The 17,932-nt window shown below is 43.4% G+C and overlaps 1 protein-coding gene across 4 annotated transcripts in view; it reads right to left on the minus strand.

Moving 5' to 3' along the window:
• CDKL1 (cyclin dependent kinase like 1) overlaps positions 1-17,932 on the minus strand; it is a 67,922-nt gene that overhangs the window by 26,044 nt on the left and 23,946 nt on the right. For all 4 annotated transcript variants that reach the window (XM_008957101.4, XM_034937526.3, XM_008957099.4 and 1 more), the window contains exon 2: positions 5,120-5,241. In XM_008957101.4, coding sequence (XP_008955349.2) covers positions 5,120-5,241 — 122 coding nt within the window. The remainder of the gene's footprint in view (positions 1-5,119; positions 5,242-17,932) is intronic.

The raw sequence follows: 17,932 nt of genomic DNA on the forward strand, positions 1-17,932 counted from the left end.
CAAAATAAATGCAGAACAGTATGTAAAGCTATTGATTTTATTTATTTCAATTTTTTCTTTTTTTTTTTTTTTTTTGAAATGGAGTTTTGCTCTTGTCACCCAGGCTGGACTGCAGTGGCACTATCTCAGCTTACTGCCACCTCCGCCTCCCGGGTGCAAGTGATTCTCCTGCCTCAGCCTCCCGAGTAGCTGGGATTACAGGCGCCCACCACAATGCCCAGCTAATTTTTGTATTTTTAGTAGAGACGGGGTTTCACCATGTTGGCCAGGCTGATCTTGAACTCCTGACCTTAAGTGATCCGCCTACCTCGGCCTCCCAAAGTGCTGGGATTGCAGGTGTGAGCAACCACCCCCAGCCCTTCATTTCAATGTCTGTGTTGCTTTAAAAATTTGCAACAAACAACATATCATTTTTAATCTAAAAAAGAGAGAGAACATTTCTGGAATTTCACTGTCAGAAACTGAAAACTTGCAGTAATGTACATTACCCAGGAGATGTTCTTTGAACAAACTATGTTATTCAGAGAAGGAACTGGTGGTAATTAAATCTGTGCAGGAAAGAATAAATGAAGTCTTATGTCTGGCTGAACATATAGGTAGGCAGAAAAATGAGGAGAAAACATCCAAACCAGTTATTTGTAAAACTTTGACACAGGGAGACCAATCATTTATAGAATAATAGATACAAAGTTTTTAAAATTCTGTATAAGATAAGGAATGGTTGTGATTGGGGACAATTATAAAAACATAAACCTAAGCACTGGGAATTATAATTGACATGTATTCATGTTACTGTAACAGGATACATATCTCATGGTATAAACTTGCTTGTGTTAGTAGCAACATGAAGTTGGATCTTCTCCAAAAGCTTTCCAAGGGAGTACCAGAAGTTACAAGCATGTTAATAAGAAGATGAATTAGTGTCCATTTCAGGTTCAAATGAGAAGTCTTTGAGTCTGATTTGGCAAGAATTATTTTTAATAATTAAACATTAAAACATTACTATAGTAATAAACATGAAAAATATAAAAGCACAAATAAAATGAAAAATATCAATAACAATCATAACTAATCACTAGTAATATTCAGATTACTTGTCTTCTTTCCCATCTACATATAAATTCTATGAAAATGAAATAATATGTATTTTTATTATAGTATAATTTTTTTTCATTTGACAACCACTCATGAACTTTTTCCTATGTCAATATATGTTTTATCTATTAACATAAGCTTTATTCTTAATGGGTCCACTGTATTCTATCATAAAACTTTATTATAATTTACTTAACTAATTATCTATTGTTGGATATTTCAGTTGATTGCAATTTTTTCTTTATAAACAATACTTAAAAATATCCCATAACAATAAATACTTTTGTAACTAAGTTTTTGCACATATATTCAAATATTTTCTTATGGTAAATTGTTCAAAGTAGACTTGCTGGGTTTAAGATAATGCCTCTAAGATTTTTAATTCCATACATTGATTGCCAAATTGCCTTCTGGACAGGTTGCTCCGGTAGAGTACTTCATAATCTCTTTTGACAATATTAGGCTTTAGAAATTTTAAATCAAAGTAACCTTTAAATTGAAAATCCAAACCTTGTTATGATTATTCTTCTTTAAAATCATTTTGTAACTATCAATTTATTGGTTTGCTAATTCAGTCATTCTACAAGTACTGAGTATGTACCAAGTGCCAAATATGCAGCTAGAAGACACTGAGAATCCACAGGTGAGGAAGGCCCAGCTCTTGCCCTTGAGGATTGTGTATTTTACTGGGCAAATGGGATATGTAAATAAACAATCCCAGAAGATGTTACAGAGGCCAGGGTGCTGGCAGGCATCATAAAGGAGTCATATGTGAGATGTAGGAAGGACAGCAGGAGTTTTCCAGGTAGAAGAGAGAAAGTAAGGAAACCCACGTTTGCTGAGCAAACAGCATGTCCTGAACCTAGAATGCAAGGAATTTGGTAGGATGGGTCATGTATTATGGGCAAACTGGTGGGGAGTGGGGTGGTAGAGTGAGTAAGATCTTGTATCTCATGCTGGGGGGATTTCCCCATACCAGTAAGCTTTGGGGAGCTATTAAAGGATTCTATGTAGAGGGTGGCATGCTCAACTTTGTATTTTAAGAAATCTGTACTTAGAAATATAAGAAGTGATCACAGGACATTCTAAGTATACTAACCTAAGGGGACCCCACCTGGCACCAAGCAGGCTGGTAACCCAACCTGGCAACACCAGCATCAGTAGCTTATGCTTTGTTGATATTGTCTAATAGATCAAATATGAAACTGAAAGATAACCGAAGTCTTCTGACCCCTAAGGTACTTGATTATCAATTCATAGCATTATACAGCTAGAAGTCCCCTGAAACTTTACCTAGTCCTAAACGCTCATTTTTACAGGTGAAGACACCTGTAAGCAATTTGCCCAAGGTCACACAGATAATGCTAACTGACCTTTACTGTGAATGTGCTTACAAAATTTTATTTTATGGTATTATGTCTCTAAATTAAAAAGGTTTCATACGATGATAGACTGGATAAAGAAAATGTGGTATATACACACCATGGAATACTATGCAGCCATAAAAACAAATGAGATCATGTCCTTTGCAGGGACAGGATGGAGCTGGAAGCTGTTATCCTCAGCAATCTAATGCAGGAACAAAAAACCAAACACCACATGTTCTCACATAAAAGTGGGAGCTGAACAATGAGAACACATGGACACAGGAAGGGGAACAACACATACTGAGGCCTGTTGGGGGCTGATTTCCTTAAGTAAATCTTATATTTGATTTCCTTAAGATTTCCTTAAGTAAATCTTATATTTGGCAAATCATAGCATTTTACCATTTGGAAATGAGGTTGCTTGTAATTAATCACACATTTATCTACAGGTCTTTCTGTTTTCTGCAACTCCCATATTAAAGCATTTTCTGTTTCCTGGAACATATATAACATATTTTGGCCAGTGGAGTTTTTAAAAATCTGCTTTCAAACTGTAATCACCCTTTTTATTCTGTTCAAACTATATGCCAAAAAAGAGCTGACTTTCATTGCTTTTGACTCCCACAAATCAGTGTTCCCAAGCCACTCAACATGATTAATCAAATTCCCCGTAACATCCCTCTGGTACCACATAGCCATGAGTTACTTATATTAACAAGTTTAATTGAAGTGTCACTTGCAAGCTGTAAAAAGATCAAATATCAACATACGAAATGTTTTCTCCTTTGAAAACATAATTTCTCTGTATCGATGACTTTCTGAAGGAAGGTGTCTGTCCTCTTGGCTCTCTCTGGCTATGTAAATTAACATTCTGAAACATGAAAAGTCTGTGCTGTGGTCACTAACAAACCACAAGCCACTTCCATTCCATTTGCCTGGAGGTCACGGCAGATCATATATAACCATCACCACGTGGCAGAGCAAGCCCCTGGCAAAGACTTGAAAGAGTTGTTGGAGGAGCCTCAGCCTCCAGCCACTGAAGTGTGAATGGGAGCCATTCACAGTCCATGGGATGGGACACCATTCTGTGGCTCTAATCTATAATCCACTCTTCATATTGTCCCCAGCCAAAGTTGGGCTCCCGAGAACACAGCCAAAAAAGGAAAGGATGGGATATTTTTCATCCCTGGTCAACTTATCTAAAGTCTCCTCCTCTTTCAACTCCAAGGCCACCTTCACCATGAAGCTCTCTTTGAATAATATCTCCCAGGACCTGCTAATCATTCCATCCTCTTTCTCTAGCAACAGTAATAGGCCCCAGGGATAGTTGCGTCACCTGAGCTGAGCCAGTCAGAGTTCCACTAGACTTAATGTGCAGATGCTACCTTCTAGAATTCCTTTCTTCTAGAACAGCTATATAGATTGATATAAGCCTGTGGCCATGCTTTCTATTTTGTACTTTTCCCTTCCAAACTTCCAGCCCATGCCACCCACATGCCCTCCCAAATCCACCATATAAGGGAAGCTTATTTGCAAGGCACAATGAAGAAGAATTAGGGCTGGGAGAGAGTGAGAAAGAACAGCCACTACCTACGTTGCCCTGCCTGAAAACACCCAGCTGAGGAGTGGGTGGGAGCTGGAATCCAGTCCTCTCACCCTGCAAGAGGCTGCCCTCAACTGCAGGAAGGGACTCCCTCCTCCTTTTTTCTTTTTCTTGGACAAGGCCTCTGTGTGCTCACCAAGTCTTCTTCCAATGCACACAAAGATGTTGCATATGCTAGAGAGAGCTGTGTGGTAAGATCAGCGGAGCCCCCGGAGTCACTCCCACCCTTCTCAGTTATAGCCACAACACAATTGTTTTTCACCTATGCTTGCTTCAGTTGGGTTTTTGTCACTTGAAACCAAAGAAATCCTGAGTAATACAGCAGAGTAGACACCCGGATTGCTCCCAGTGAAATACCATGTTTGTTTTAGTCTCAAACTTCCTAGTAGCCATTGCCTTTGGAATCTTCCTTTCAATCTCCAAGCCGTTCTACCTCCCTGGTCAGGCACGGACTAACTAATATCCTTCCTTTTCTTAGAGACTGAGATCACTTCTATGCAGAGATAAAGTACCAAAGAAATTAAGTTCAATCTAATGATGCTTCTGCTGGTTTCTTCATTAAAGTGACTATTTTTTTTATCCTTTTGTAACATTTTTTGTAATCTTTCTGCTGTCCACCTTGGCAGCAGAGTATGTTGTACAAACACTGGCTGTTTTTAACTAGTCTTTTTTTTTTTTTTTTTTGAGACAGAGTCTCACCCTGTTGCCCAGGCTGGAGTGCAATGGTGCAACCTCAGCTCACTGCAACCTCCGCCTCCCAGGTTCAAGTGATTCTCCTGCCTCAGCCTCCCGACTGGCTGAGATTACAGGCACCTGCCACCACGCCCAGCTAATTTTTGTATTTTTAGTAGAGATGGGGTTTCACTATGTTGGCCAGGCTGGTCTTGAACTCCTGACCTCAGATGATCCACCCGTCTAGGCCTCCCAAAGTGCTGGGATTACTGGCATGAGCCACTGCACCTGGCCTTACCTAGTCTTAAAAAGAGTCATTGCCACTTTTCGCTCACAAATCCCAGTGTGTCTTTGTTTTGCTTGTAAGGGATGGATCACTCACCCTCTTTGGTATCTGTCCAACTCATGGAGAACTGTGTGGTCACAATATTCAAACACCAGGTGAAGCCTCCGTTTCCTCCTGAAGACTTCCAGGAGGTTAACAAGGTTGGGATGCTTGAGTTGCTGAAAACACAAAAAAACAAGTTACTAAATTTGACTTGAGAAAGACAGCTTTCTCTAATCTTGATCCAATAAAAAGTAAGTTGTTTGTCCTTTAAGAATTTCATTCTTAGATTGAAGGAGGCTGTAAACAGTATCATCTTACCCCTCTTAACAAGCTATTTGTCAGTAGCTTGTAAGTCAAAGATGATTATAACAGAGGTGGTTGGTGAGGGCAAAGAGAGGTATAAGAAGGCCAGAAAATAAAAAAGAATGAAGAGAGAGGGGAGATGGTAATACAAACTCAGCTTTCAAGATTCAGATCAAATGTCCCTTCCTAGGGTCTCCATTAATCTCACACTGGTTAAGTGCCTTGTATGTCTAAAAGCCCCCCTGAAGTATGACTCTTTCAGAATTACCAAGTAATTAATAAATAATTAATATGTAATTCTTACTTAGTAATTATTGTTCAGTTAATTGTTTAATGTCTTCTGGTATCAATAGCTACAATAGATAAATTCAATAGAATATACGAACGAAGGCATCAGGGTCTGTGTTCTTTTGTTTATCAAAATTGTGTTGTTGTACTTCTAGCACCAGGCCCTGTACATAACAGGCATTCCGTCATTATTTACTCTCCAATCTGATATGCCTGAAAATGTGTGTCTAGATAAAAAAAAAACAAAAACCCAGGACTGAATGTTAGCTTTGGCAGAGATAAATCTTGTACCTAGCTTCCTGGCCCTTTCTGGACATAATGCTATCAGAAACACTACAACTAGGCACTGGTCTCTTTTTTTCTGCAGAAGAAAATAAGAGACTTACACTAAGAAAGACAAAAAAAGTCACAGGAAAACATATCAATCATGGAGCCCCTTCTGCAATGCCCATTCACTATCAGATCACAATTACAGTCCCTTTTACCTACTGTTGTACGATTTAACACTTGGCAGATTGCTCCTCTTTTTCCAAATATTCTTTATAGTGCCACCAGATAATTTTCCATAAGAATTTTACAATCAAATGTTGTTTTATCACATTAACTTCCCCCCTGATTTTTAGAACTGTGGTGAAATACATACAACACAAAATATATCATCTTAATCATTTTAAGTGTACAGCTCAGTGGTATTAAGTAAATTCATATTGTGCAACCATCACCACCACCTCTCACCAGAACTCTTTTCACTTGCAAAACTGAAAGTCTATGCCCATTAACTCCCCATTCCTTCCTCCCCCAGTCCCTGCCAAATACCATTCCACTTTTTATTTATTTATTTATTTATTTATCTAATTTTATTTATTTTTTGAGACGGAGTCTCACTCTATTGCCCAGGCTGGAGTGCAGTGGTGAGATCTCAGCTCACTGCAACCTCCACCTCCCAGATTCAAGTGATTCTCTTGCCTCAGCTTCCTGAATAGCTGAGACTACAGGTGCACACCACCATGCCCAGCTAATTTTTGTACTTTGAGTAGAGACAGGGTTTCACCATGTTGGTCAGGCTGGTCTCGAACTCCTGACCTCAGGTGATCCACCTGCCTCTCCTCCCAAAGTGCTGGAATTATAGGCTTGAGCCATGAACCCGGCCATGAGCCACCGCGCCCAGCCTCCACTTTCAGATTTTTGACTAGGTACCTCCTACAGGTGGAATGATAGAGTTGTGTGTGTGTGTGTGTGTGTGTGTGTGTGTGTGTGTGTGTGTGATTGGCTTATTTCACTTAACGTTATGTCCTCAAGGCTCACCCAAGTGGTAGCAAGGTTGAGCATGAATAATATCGCATTGTATGAATATACCACATTTTGTTTATCCATTCATCTTTTGATCTATGGACATGGCTTGCTTCCACCTTTTAGCTATCGTGAATAATGCTGCTGTGAGCATGAATGTACAAATATGTTTTTGAGACTCTACTTTCAATTCTTTTGGTTGTAGGAATGAGCCAGGCACATGTTTTGTTTTGTTTCACCTACATTCCCCAGGTGATTCACTGTGTATCCAGAGGTATTAATCATACACAAGCAGGCTACTCCATCAGCGATAAAAGGTAAAAGGAGGAAAATTGAAGTTCTTGAACTGCATGCTACAGCACATTTGTATGGGCAGTGACAAAATAAAAGCAGCCCACAAGGAGATACTAAAGAAGAAAGTTCTTTTTTCTTTCCTCATTTTCTCTGTAAAATCCCTCTGTATTTTCAAGATGTGAAATTCCTGCTCCAGATATTATACTTGATGAACAAGTATAAAAAATTCAAGATATTTCTAAAGCTCATGTCTTATTAGTCCATTTGTGCTGCTATAACAAAATACCTGAGACTGGGTAATTTATAAAGAACAGAATTTTTTTTCTTACAGTTCCACATGCTGGGAAATCCAAGATCAAGGTGCTGGCATTGGTGTCTGCCGAGGCATGCTCTCTGCTTCCAAAATGGCACCTTGTTGCTGTGTCCTCACATGGCAAAAGGCAGAAGGGCAAGAGAGCACCCCCCTCAACCTTGAGCTCTTTATAGGGGTGCTAATCCCATTCATGAGGGCTCTGCCTCCCAGCGGCCACACCTCTTAATACAGTTGCACTGGGGGTGAAGTTTCAACATGAATTTTGGAGGACGCACCACCATCATTGAAACAGAGCAGCCCATTAATCACCTTTGTGAGAGGTGACAGCATGCTGGCAGCCCTGGCAGTCCTCGCTCGCTCTCGGCGCCTTCTCTGCCTGGGCTCCCACTTTGGTGGCACTTGAGGAGCCCTTCAGCCCGCCGCTGCACTGTGGGAGCCCCTTTCTGGGCAGGCCAAGGCCGGAGCCGGCTCCCTCAGCTTGCAGGGAGGTGTGGAGGGAGAGGCGCAGGCGGGAACCGGCGAGTTCCGGGTGGGCGTGGGCTTGGCGGGCCCGGCACTCTAGCGGCCCCCTGGCCCACAAGCCCCGGGCAGTGAGGGGCTTAGCACCTGGGCCAGCAGCTGCTGTGCTCGACTTCTGGCCGGGCTTTAGGTGCCTCCCTGCGGGGCAGGGCTCAGGACCTGCAGCCTGCCATGCCTGAGCCTCCCCTCCCCTCCGCACCTCCCCCCCCCCCCCCCCCGCGCCGTGGGCTCCTGTGCGGCCGAGCCTCCACGATCAGCACCGCCCCCTGCTCCGCAGCACCCAGTCCCATCGACCACCCAAGGACTGAGGAGTGCAGGCGCACGGCATGGGACTGGCAGGCAGCTCCACCTGCGGCCCGGTGTGGGATCCACTGGGTGAGGCCAGCTGGGCTCCTGAGTCTGGTGGGGACTTGGAGAACCTTTATGTCTAGCTAAGGGATTGTAAATACACCAATCAGCACTCTGTATCTTGTTCAAGGTTTGTAAACACACCAATCAGCACCCTGGGTCTAGCTCAGGGTTTGTGAATGCACCAACTGGCACTCTGTAACTAGTTACTCTGGTGGGGACTTGGAGAACCTCTATGTGTAGCTAAGGGATTGTAAATACACCAATCAGCACCCTGTGTCTAGCTCAGGGTTTGTGAATGCACCAATCGACACTCTGTATCTAGCTACTCTGGTTAGGACTTAGAGAACCTTTGTGTCCACACTCTGTATCTGGCTAATCTAGTGGGGACGTGGAGAACTTTTCTGTCTAGCTCAGGGATTGTAAATGCACCAATCAGCACCCTGTCAAAACGGACCAATCAGCTCTCTGTAAAACAGACCAATTGGCTCTCTGTAAAATGGACCAATCAGCAGGATGTGGGTGGGGCCAGATAAGAGAATAAAAGCAGGCTGCCCGACCCAGCAGTGGCAGCCTACCCTGGGCACCATTCACACTGTGGAAGCTTTGTTCTTTCACTCTTTGCAATAAATCTTGCTGCTGCTCACGCTTTGGGTCCGCACTGCTGTAACACTTAACGGCAAAGGGCTGCAGCTTCACTCTTGAAGCCAGGGATACCATGAACCCACTGGGAGAAAAGAACAACTCCAGACGCACTGCCTTAAGAGCTGTAACACTCACTGCAAAGGTCTGCAGCTTGACTCTTGAGCCAGGGAGACCACAAACCCACCGGAAGGAAGAAACTCAACACATCCGAACATCAGAAGGAACAAACTCCGGACACGCCGCCTTTAAGAAGTGTAACACTCACCGCGAGAGTCTGTGGCTTCATTCTTGAAGTCAGTGAGACCAAGAACCCACCAATCCCGGACACGTTTGGATCTTAGAACTGAGGGCACTCCAAGCTATAAAATGCCACATTTGTTATCATACCTGAAAACCCTTAGCCTGAACTAACATTCTCCAAACATAGTAGGATAGAACTGACTACTGTCTTAAACCTCTGAATTGGATTGACCAAGATGTCTCAACCAGAGAGTAAACAACCAGGTTAAAAGGGGCTAAATACTAACTTTATGACAGAATTCGCAGAAAGCAGAAGTTTTCTTTCAGACTGAAAAATAATCATCCTTAGGCTTTACTTTCATTTTCACACTATTTGCTCCCTTGACAGGATGTGACATTGAGGCCAAGACTTTGAATCTTAGAATTCTCTTTCCATTTTCCACATTCCATATTTAGTCCTCATGTCTCCAGCTGGCTCTTCTAACAAAAATAGAAATGCATCAATTCTACCCAAACAAATCCCCCGACCTTCTCTGGATGCCAAGGCTGGTGCCTCCCACTTGCCATGTCCAAACGTGCAGTGATCACAGCAGGACACTGCTGCCCCAGGACAAGGCCCAAAGGTCCTCTCCATTTGGCCTCTGCTTACCTCTCCAGCCCCAACACTTACAACTTCCTTCTGGACCCACTGAATTTCTCTCACTTCCTAGAAGGCTCACACTCCCTTTCATTTCAGGATGTGTTCAGTTTCCTGTCTCTAAAGCACGCCCCACCTCCAGATGTTACTTTCTCTGTTCAGCTTCCTCTGCTCCACCCTGACACAGCTGGTATGTACCGCAAGAGCTATGATCTGGGCACCCAAGCAAGGAGTAGCACTGTGCCAGTAAAGGACACTGTCACAGCCATATCCATTTGTCTGAATGGGACCAGTAACTGTTACATTGCACCCACCTTGCTATGTTACTATACATCTTTTGAAAACCAAAGTTCTTAGCCGGGCGTGGTGACTCATGCCTGTAATCCCAGCACTTTGGGAGGCCAAGGCAGGCGGATGCCTGAGTTTAGGAGTTCAAGACCAGCCTGGGCAACATTGTGAAACTCTGTCTCTACTAAAACTACAAAAATTAGCTGGGCATGGCGGCACGCACCTGTAATCCCAGCTACTCGGGAGACTGAGGCATGAGAATCACTTGAACCCAGGAGGCAGAGGTTGCAGTGAGCCCAGATTGTGCCACTGCACTCCAGCCAGGGCAACAGAGCAAAACTCTGTCTCTAAATAAATAAATAAATTTATTTTAAAAAAGGAAACAAAACTGAGGTTCTGATAACTGCATGTATTAAATATTCAAATAACGTGGGTTCTTTCCAATTTTTTGCTATTATAAATAAGATTTTGATAAGCAACTTATTAGCTGGTTGCCTCACTTGGACCAAATTAGGTAAGTTCTGTAGGCCTCAGTTTTCCATCTGTAAGAGTAAGAAGCGCAAGGGCTGTACTGCCAATTACACACAGGCACATACAACAGGGTCAGGTAAATATTAACCTCTCTGTAAAGGTTAATTATTGATATTGTTACCTTTGGGTTAAATCTATTTTTATTTAGAATGATTTTTCTCTATTCATTTTATTCAACAATTATTTATATATCTTAAGGTGCATATGGCACTGTGTTAGCCCTAAGGATATAGAGACAAATAAAGCAAGTACTGCCCCTACCGGCCTGGAGCTTAGAACCTAGGAAAGGAGACAGATGTTGGAGAAGTAATTATAGCTATGATAAATGTTATAAAAATGAGGTAAAGTGTACCTGGTTTGAGGGTGAGGTGTGGTTCAGGGAAAATCTCTTTGAGGAAGTGGCCATTAAGTTAATGATTCATTAACTGAGAATGACCTGAAGTTAACTGGGCACCATCTAGAGCCCCAGAAATGTGGCTCTAACTAGATAGAGTCAAATTGCTTTCCAAAAGGATTGTGAATATTTACCCCTTGGCCAGGAGTATGACAGTATTTTTACCATATTATGGCCAGCTTTAAGGAGCCTATAGACAATTTAAGGCTTGTGATATATATTGCCAAATTGCTTCCTTTGAGGGCTTACAGTGCCTCTGGCAACACAGGAAGGTGTAACTTGTCTCTCCCATCTTCCTCCATGAGATGATCTTCAAATAATTGCAAATAGCTGATAACTTATCTCTCAACCTGTTTTTAGGATAATTTTAATATAGAAAGATGATCATTAATACTAAATCCTAATGAGGGGTTATAAATATTAAATTATCAATATTTTAAAATAAATTATTAACTTTCACTGGGTTGCCAGGATTCCAGGTGACCCGAAAATACTCCAGAGCAGCAGATATGTGGTCTGGCATAGCACCCTTATGAAGCCAGTCCCCGTCTGGCTGTGTTCATATATTCAACAAATATCCCTAGAGCCCTGTGATAGTTAATATTGAGTGCCAACTTGATTGGATTGAAGGATGTAAAGTACTGTTTCTGGCTGTGTCTGTGAGGGTGTTGTCAAAGGAGATTAACATTTGAGTCAGAGGACTAGGAGAGACAGACCCACCCTCAATCTGGACGGGCACCATCTAATCAGCTGCCAGCACAGCTAGAATAATGCAGGCACTTGATTTGCTGAGTCTTCTGGCCTTCATCTTTCTCCCGTGCTGGATGCTTCCTGCCCTCGAACATTAGACTCCAAGTTCTTCAGCTTTTGGACTCTTGGACTTACACAGTGGTTTGCCACGGGCTCTCCGGCCTTCGGCCACAGACAGAAGGCTACACTGATGGCTTCCCTACTTTTGAGGTTTTGGGACTCAGCTTGCAGACGGCCTGTTGTGGGACTTCATCTTGTGATCGTGTGAGCCAATTCTCCTAATAAGCTCCCCTTCATATATACATCTATCCTATTGGTTCTGTCCCTCTAGAGAACCCTGACTAATATAAGCACCTACTCTGCATCAGGCATTGGTGAAAGAGACAGAGGACTCAGGCATTAAACAAAGAAGTGCCAAAAATAATCTATGAAATTAGGCTGTCTCAGAGAAACTGGCCCTGAGGAAGTGACCTTGAGCCGAGTCTAGAGGGTAAAGGTCTGACCAAACCAAGGGCAGGGGTGGTGGTAAAGGCACAGATGGCAGCTTTCCAGGCAGTGACTGGCCCTGAGTCAGGAGAGAACTTGGGTCACTTCAGCAACTGAAAGACAGTGTGGCTGGTGGGTGAAGCTCGTGGAATCAAGGCCAGCCAGTCAGAAGGCAGATCCTACAGGGCCTTGCAGGCCACGCTAAGCAATTCACTCTATCCTAGTGCAATGGGAAGCTACTGGAAGGATTTCAGCAAGACATGATATGATACCATGGAGCTCTTAAAAGCTCACTACAGCAGCAGGATATAGAATGGCTTGGAGACGCAAAATGGATGAAGTGGCTGTTGATAGCTGACATTGTGGTGACTTGGAGCAGAGCAGAGGCAGGGTAGTCGGTGAGAAGCATTCTCTTGAGATGTATTTTGTTATCAGAATAGTCCGGATGTGGTGATCGGCTGGAGGTGAGGGACAGGGGAGAAGGAAGTGTCAAAAATGACACAAAGGTTTACACACTGGAACTGTCAAAAATGACACAAAGGTTTACACACTGGGGCAGATGGTGATGCCATCACAGAGAGGGGGAGTAAGACTGGGAGAAAGAAGTCACTAGCTTTGTCTCATTGAATTGGTGGGGATCTGAGACACCAAAGTGGAGTTGTTATGTCAGCCAGAGTCTGAGCTGAAGATAAAAGCCAGGGAGTCCGCATGTGTGTAAGCGAAGCCATAGACAGAGAGAGGAGATTGCCCCGAAGGAGCGAGAGTGAGATGAGAAAGCTGTCTAAAGAACCCTCCCACCCAGATGTGTGGTTGATGAGGAGGAAACACGAAAGGGGAAAGGGAAGAAGGCCCCTTAAGATGAGAGAGAAGACAGCAGAGCAGGCGCCATGGGGGCATCATGGGAGGAGGAAGTGGTCAGTGTTGACAGATGCTGCTGAAAGGTCAGATGGAAACAGAGGGCTGAGAGATGCCTGGTGGGCTTCCCTGGGTTGGGGTCGAGTGACCTTATTGGAAACGGTATCGGTGCAGTGGTGAGACCAGAAGCCAGATTATGTGGACTTAACATCTCAAACTACCTTACTCCTCTCTCTGTATTGACCCCACTGACCTCAGGGGTAGAACTCAAAGGGACACCTCCGATCCTCAAACCAGTCTGCAGCGAATAGCTGGAGGTGTCCATCATAGCCCCAACATTGTGAATGTTTGCATTCACAAGGGTTTGGATGTTGCTGCTTCAATGCTGAATGGAGTTCTTTCGGGACATACAAAGGAATTAGATGAGAAGAACTAAGCAACATGATGGACAAACTGTTACAGGCTTACCCAACACGTTCACGGTACATACAAGTAAACTTAATAGACAGAACAGATTAAATTACCATATATACCACAAAGATGTTTGGGGCTCATTTAATGACAATTCCTTCCTATATACAAGTCTGTGAAGCCAAAGCCTCAGGTCTGGGGCGTCTGTGCTGGGCTAAGCTTGAAGCTCTTGGTGCTCCTTACCAGGCCAGTATCACTGTCCTTCAGTTAATACTCTATCTAGAAGCACGGGCCTGCTCGGACTCAGATTTACTTTCTCTTGTACAAAAGTTTCCACTTTTGCTGCTGCTATTTTATTTTAGTCTTCCTTTGATTTTCTCTTTGTGTTTTTTAAAATTTTCATTTTTAAATTATTATTACTTTTTTGAAACAGGGTCTCACTCTGTCACCCAGGTGGGAATGCAGTGGTGCAATCACAGCTCACAGCAGCCTTGAACTCCCAGACCCAAGTGATCCTCCTGCCTCAGCCTCTCAAGTAGCTGGGACTACAGATGTGTACAACCATGCCCAGCTAATTTTTAAAATTTTGTGTAGTGACAGGGTTTCACTACGTTGCCCTGTCCGATCTTGAAATCCTGGGCTCAAGCCAACCGCCCACCTCGTCCTCCCAAAATGCTGGGATTACAGGCGTGAGACACTGTGCCCAGTCTATTTTTTATTTTTTGAGACAGGGTCTTTCTCTGTTACCCAGGCTGGAGTGCAGTGGCATGATCATGGCTCACTGCAGCCTCAAACTCCAGGCTCAAGTGATCCTCTTCCCTCAGCCTCCTCAGTAGCTGGGACTACAGGTGCACACCATCATAACAAGCTAGTTTTTTTATTTTTAAATTTTTTTTAGAGACAGTGTCTCACTATGTTGCCCAGGCTGATCTCAGACTCCTGGGCTCAAGCAATCCTCTCACCCTAGCCTCCCAAATTGCTGGGATTATGGGCGTGAGCCACTGTACCCAGCCTTCTCTCTGTGTTTCAAATACTGATGTTCCATATTATGTTGCCAAGTCAAGTATTTTCTGTGACATTAAAAAAAGGACTTCATTTTTCTGAGGTTAAATTTAGCCAGAGCCCTACCTGGTTTCCCTGCAGAGCTGAGAATGCTACGTATCCTACGTGGGCAGCTGCCTCTCTGTGTCGTCAGCCCTCTGTCTTCATTGGGCACCCATCTGTTCTGATAAGCTCAGACCCTCCATCTTCTAAGGTCAATTGCTTGGCCTGTTTAGCCCATGAGATTCTGAAGAATTTTGTGCTAGTTGCCAACCTTTTTTTTTTTTTTTTTTTTAGATGGAGTCTCGCTCTGTCACCCAGGCTGGAGTGCAGTGGCACAATCTCGGCTCACCACAACCTCCACCTCCAGGGCTCAAGCAATTCTCATGCCTCAGCCTCCCAAGCAGCTGGGAATACAGGTGTGCACCACCATGCCTGGCTAATTTTTGTATTTTTAGTAGAGACAGGGTTTCACCATGTTGGCCAGGCTGATCTCAAACTCTTGACCTCAAGTTATCTGCCCACCTCGGCCTCCCAAAGTGCTGAGATTATAGGTGTGAGCCACTACGCCCGGCCGCTACCCTTAACCAGGAAATGTTACTTTAAAATCCTGGTTACCAAGAGTCTCTTGCAAATGCTGGGGATCAGCAGGTCTAGGCCTGTAGACTCTGTGGCACTAATGAGCTAGGGCTGAGAGCAGCTGTTCACTTTAGACAAGGCTTGTATGCTTTAGGTCACCGCAGTCACCCACTCCCTATTGCTCCCTGATCATGATGCCAAGTGAGAGTTGCTCTTTATCATCACTCTTGCATTATTGACTTTCTTATACTAGAGTTAAAAGTGAAATATTTAATATGTCCATGTTTCTATCAAAAGTAGAAAAATGTACAAGCAATAGAGGTATATTTAATTTTTTGTTGTTCTTTTAAAGCTTTATTGTAAATTGTAAACTTATTGTAAATATACCATTTATAATTTATATATACATATAATATATATAATATATATACACACACGCACACACACACACACACACATATATATATAGTTGCTCTATTGCCCAGGCTGGAGTGCAGTGGCACGATCTCAGCTCACTGCAATCTCAGTCTCCTGGGTTCAAGCAATTCTCCTGCCTCAGCCTCCTGAGTAGCTGGGATTACAGGCACCAGCCACCACCCCCAACTAATTTCTGTATTTTTAGTAGAGACAGGGTTTCACCATGTTGGCCAGGCTAGTCTCAAACTCCTGACCTCAAGTGATCCGCCCACCCCAGCCTCCCAAAGTGCTGGGATTACAGGCGTGAGCCACCATGCCTGGCTAATTATATATGTTTATGGGGTTCAAATTAATGTTAGGATTTATGACTATAATATGGAATAATTAAACCTAGCTAATTAACATATATCCATCACTTCAAATACTTACCTTTTTTTTTGTGGTAAGAACATTTGAAATCTACTCTTTTAGCAATTTTTTTTTTTCTTTGAGACAGAGTCTTGCTCTGTCACCCAGGCTGGAGTGCAGTGGCACGATCTTGGCTCACTCCAACCTCTGCCTCCTGGGTTCAAGTGATTTTCCTGCCTCAGCCTCCCAAGTAGCTGGGATTACAGGTGCCTGCCACCATGCCTGGCTAGTTTTTGTATTTTTAGTAAAGACGAAATTTCACTATGTTGGCCAGGTTGGCCTCAAGCTCCTGACCTCAGGTGAGCCACCTGCCTCAGCTTCCCACAGTGCTAGGATTACAGGCATGAGCCCCTGCACTCAGCCTCTCTCAGCAATTTTGAAGTGTACAATACATAATTAACAACTATATTCACCATGCTGTGCAACAGATCTTGGAAATGAAACTTATTCCTCTTGTCTAAGATTTTGTACCCTTCAACCATCATCTCTCCATTCTCCTCATCCCCTAGCCTCTGTAACCACCATTCTACTCTCTGCTTCTAAGAATGTATTAGGCTGTTCTCACATTGCTATAAATACCTGAGACTGGGTAATTTATAGAGAAAAGAGGTTTAATTAGCTCATGGTTCTGCAGGCTTTACAGGAAACACGGGGCTGGCATCTGCTTAGCTTCTAGGGAGGCCTCAGGAAGCTTACAATCATGGCAAAAGGTGAAGGAGGGGCAGGCATGTCACATGGCAAAACCAAGAACAAGGGAGAGAGAGGGAATTGGCGGTGGGGCATACCTGTTTAAATGACCAGATCTCACGAGAACTCACTATCACGAAGACAACACTAAGTAATGAGGGATCTGCCCCCATGATCTAAACACCTTCCACCAGACCCCATCTCCAGCACTGGGGATTATAATTCAACATGAGATTTGGGTGGAGACAAATATCCAAACTATATCAATGAATTCACTTGTTTCAGATTCCACATATAAGTGAGAACATGTGCATTTATCTTTCTGTGCCTGGCTTACTCAGCAGCATAATGTTTCCCAATTTCATCCATGTTGTCACAAATGTCAGAATTTTCTCCTTTTTTAAGGCTGAATAGTACTGTATTGTGTATATATACTACATTTTCTTTATATATTCATCCACTGATGGCCACTTAGGTTAATTTTATGACTTTGGCTATTGTGAACAGTATTGCAATGAATATAGGAGGGCAGACATTTCAAATTTCACTCTTTTGGGTAAATACTCAGAAGTGGGATTGCTGGATCATATGGTAATTCTATTTTTAGTTTTGTGAGGAATCTCCATACATTTTTCCATAATTTACATTCCCATCAACAACTTTAAGGGTTTCTTTTTCTCCACATCCTCGCCAACATTTATCTTACATCTTTTTTATCACAGCCATCCTGACAGGTGTGTGATGATATATCATTGTGGTTTAAATTTGCATTTTCCTAATGATTAGAAATGTTGAGCATTTTTCCATATATCTGTTGGCCATTTGTATGTCCTCTTTTGAGAAATGTCCATTCAGATCCCAGGCTTATTTTTTTCCCCCTTTTTTAGAGACAGTGATGGCACCAGTGGCCCATCTGGAGCAGCTGCTGCCATGATGCCGGCTGCAGTGGGGGAGGCGCAGCCATGGCTGTGTGCTCCCTGGAGCTGGCAGGAGCTGGGAACAGATGGGAGCCTCAGGTTGGAGGGGCAGGAGCCCCACCTTCCCAGGCAGCTGCAGCCACCCAGTCATGGCTGCAGGCACGGGCATCTCTGCACACTTGGGACCTGGGAGGCCCCCCAACCCCTGCAGGCTCAGAAGTGCCAT

The sequence above is a fragment of the Pan paniscus genome, chromosome 15, assembly GCF_029289425.2.
Source record: "Pan paniscus chromosome 15, NHGRI_mPanPan1-v2.0_pri, whole genome shotgun sequence".
NCBI lineage: Eukaryota > Metazoa > Chordata > Mammalia > Primates > Hominidae > Pan > Pan paniscus.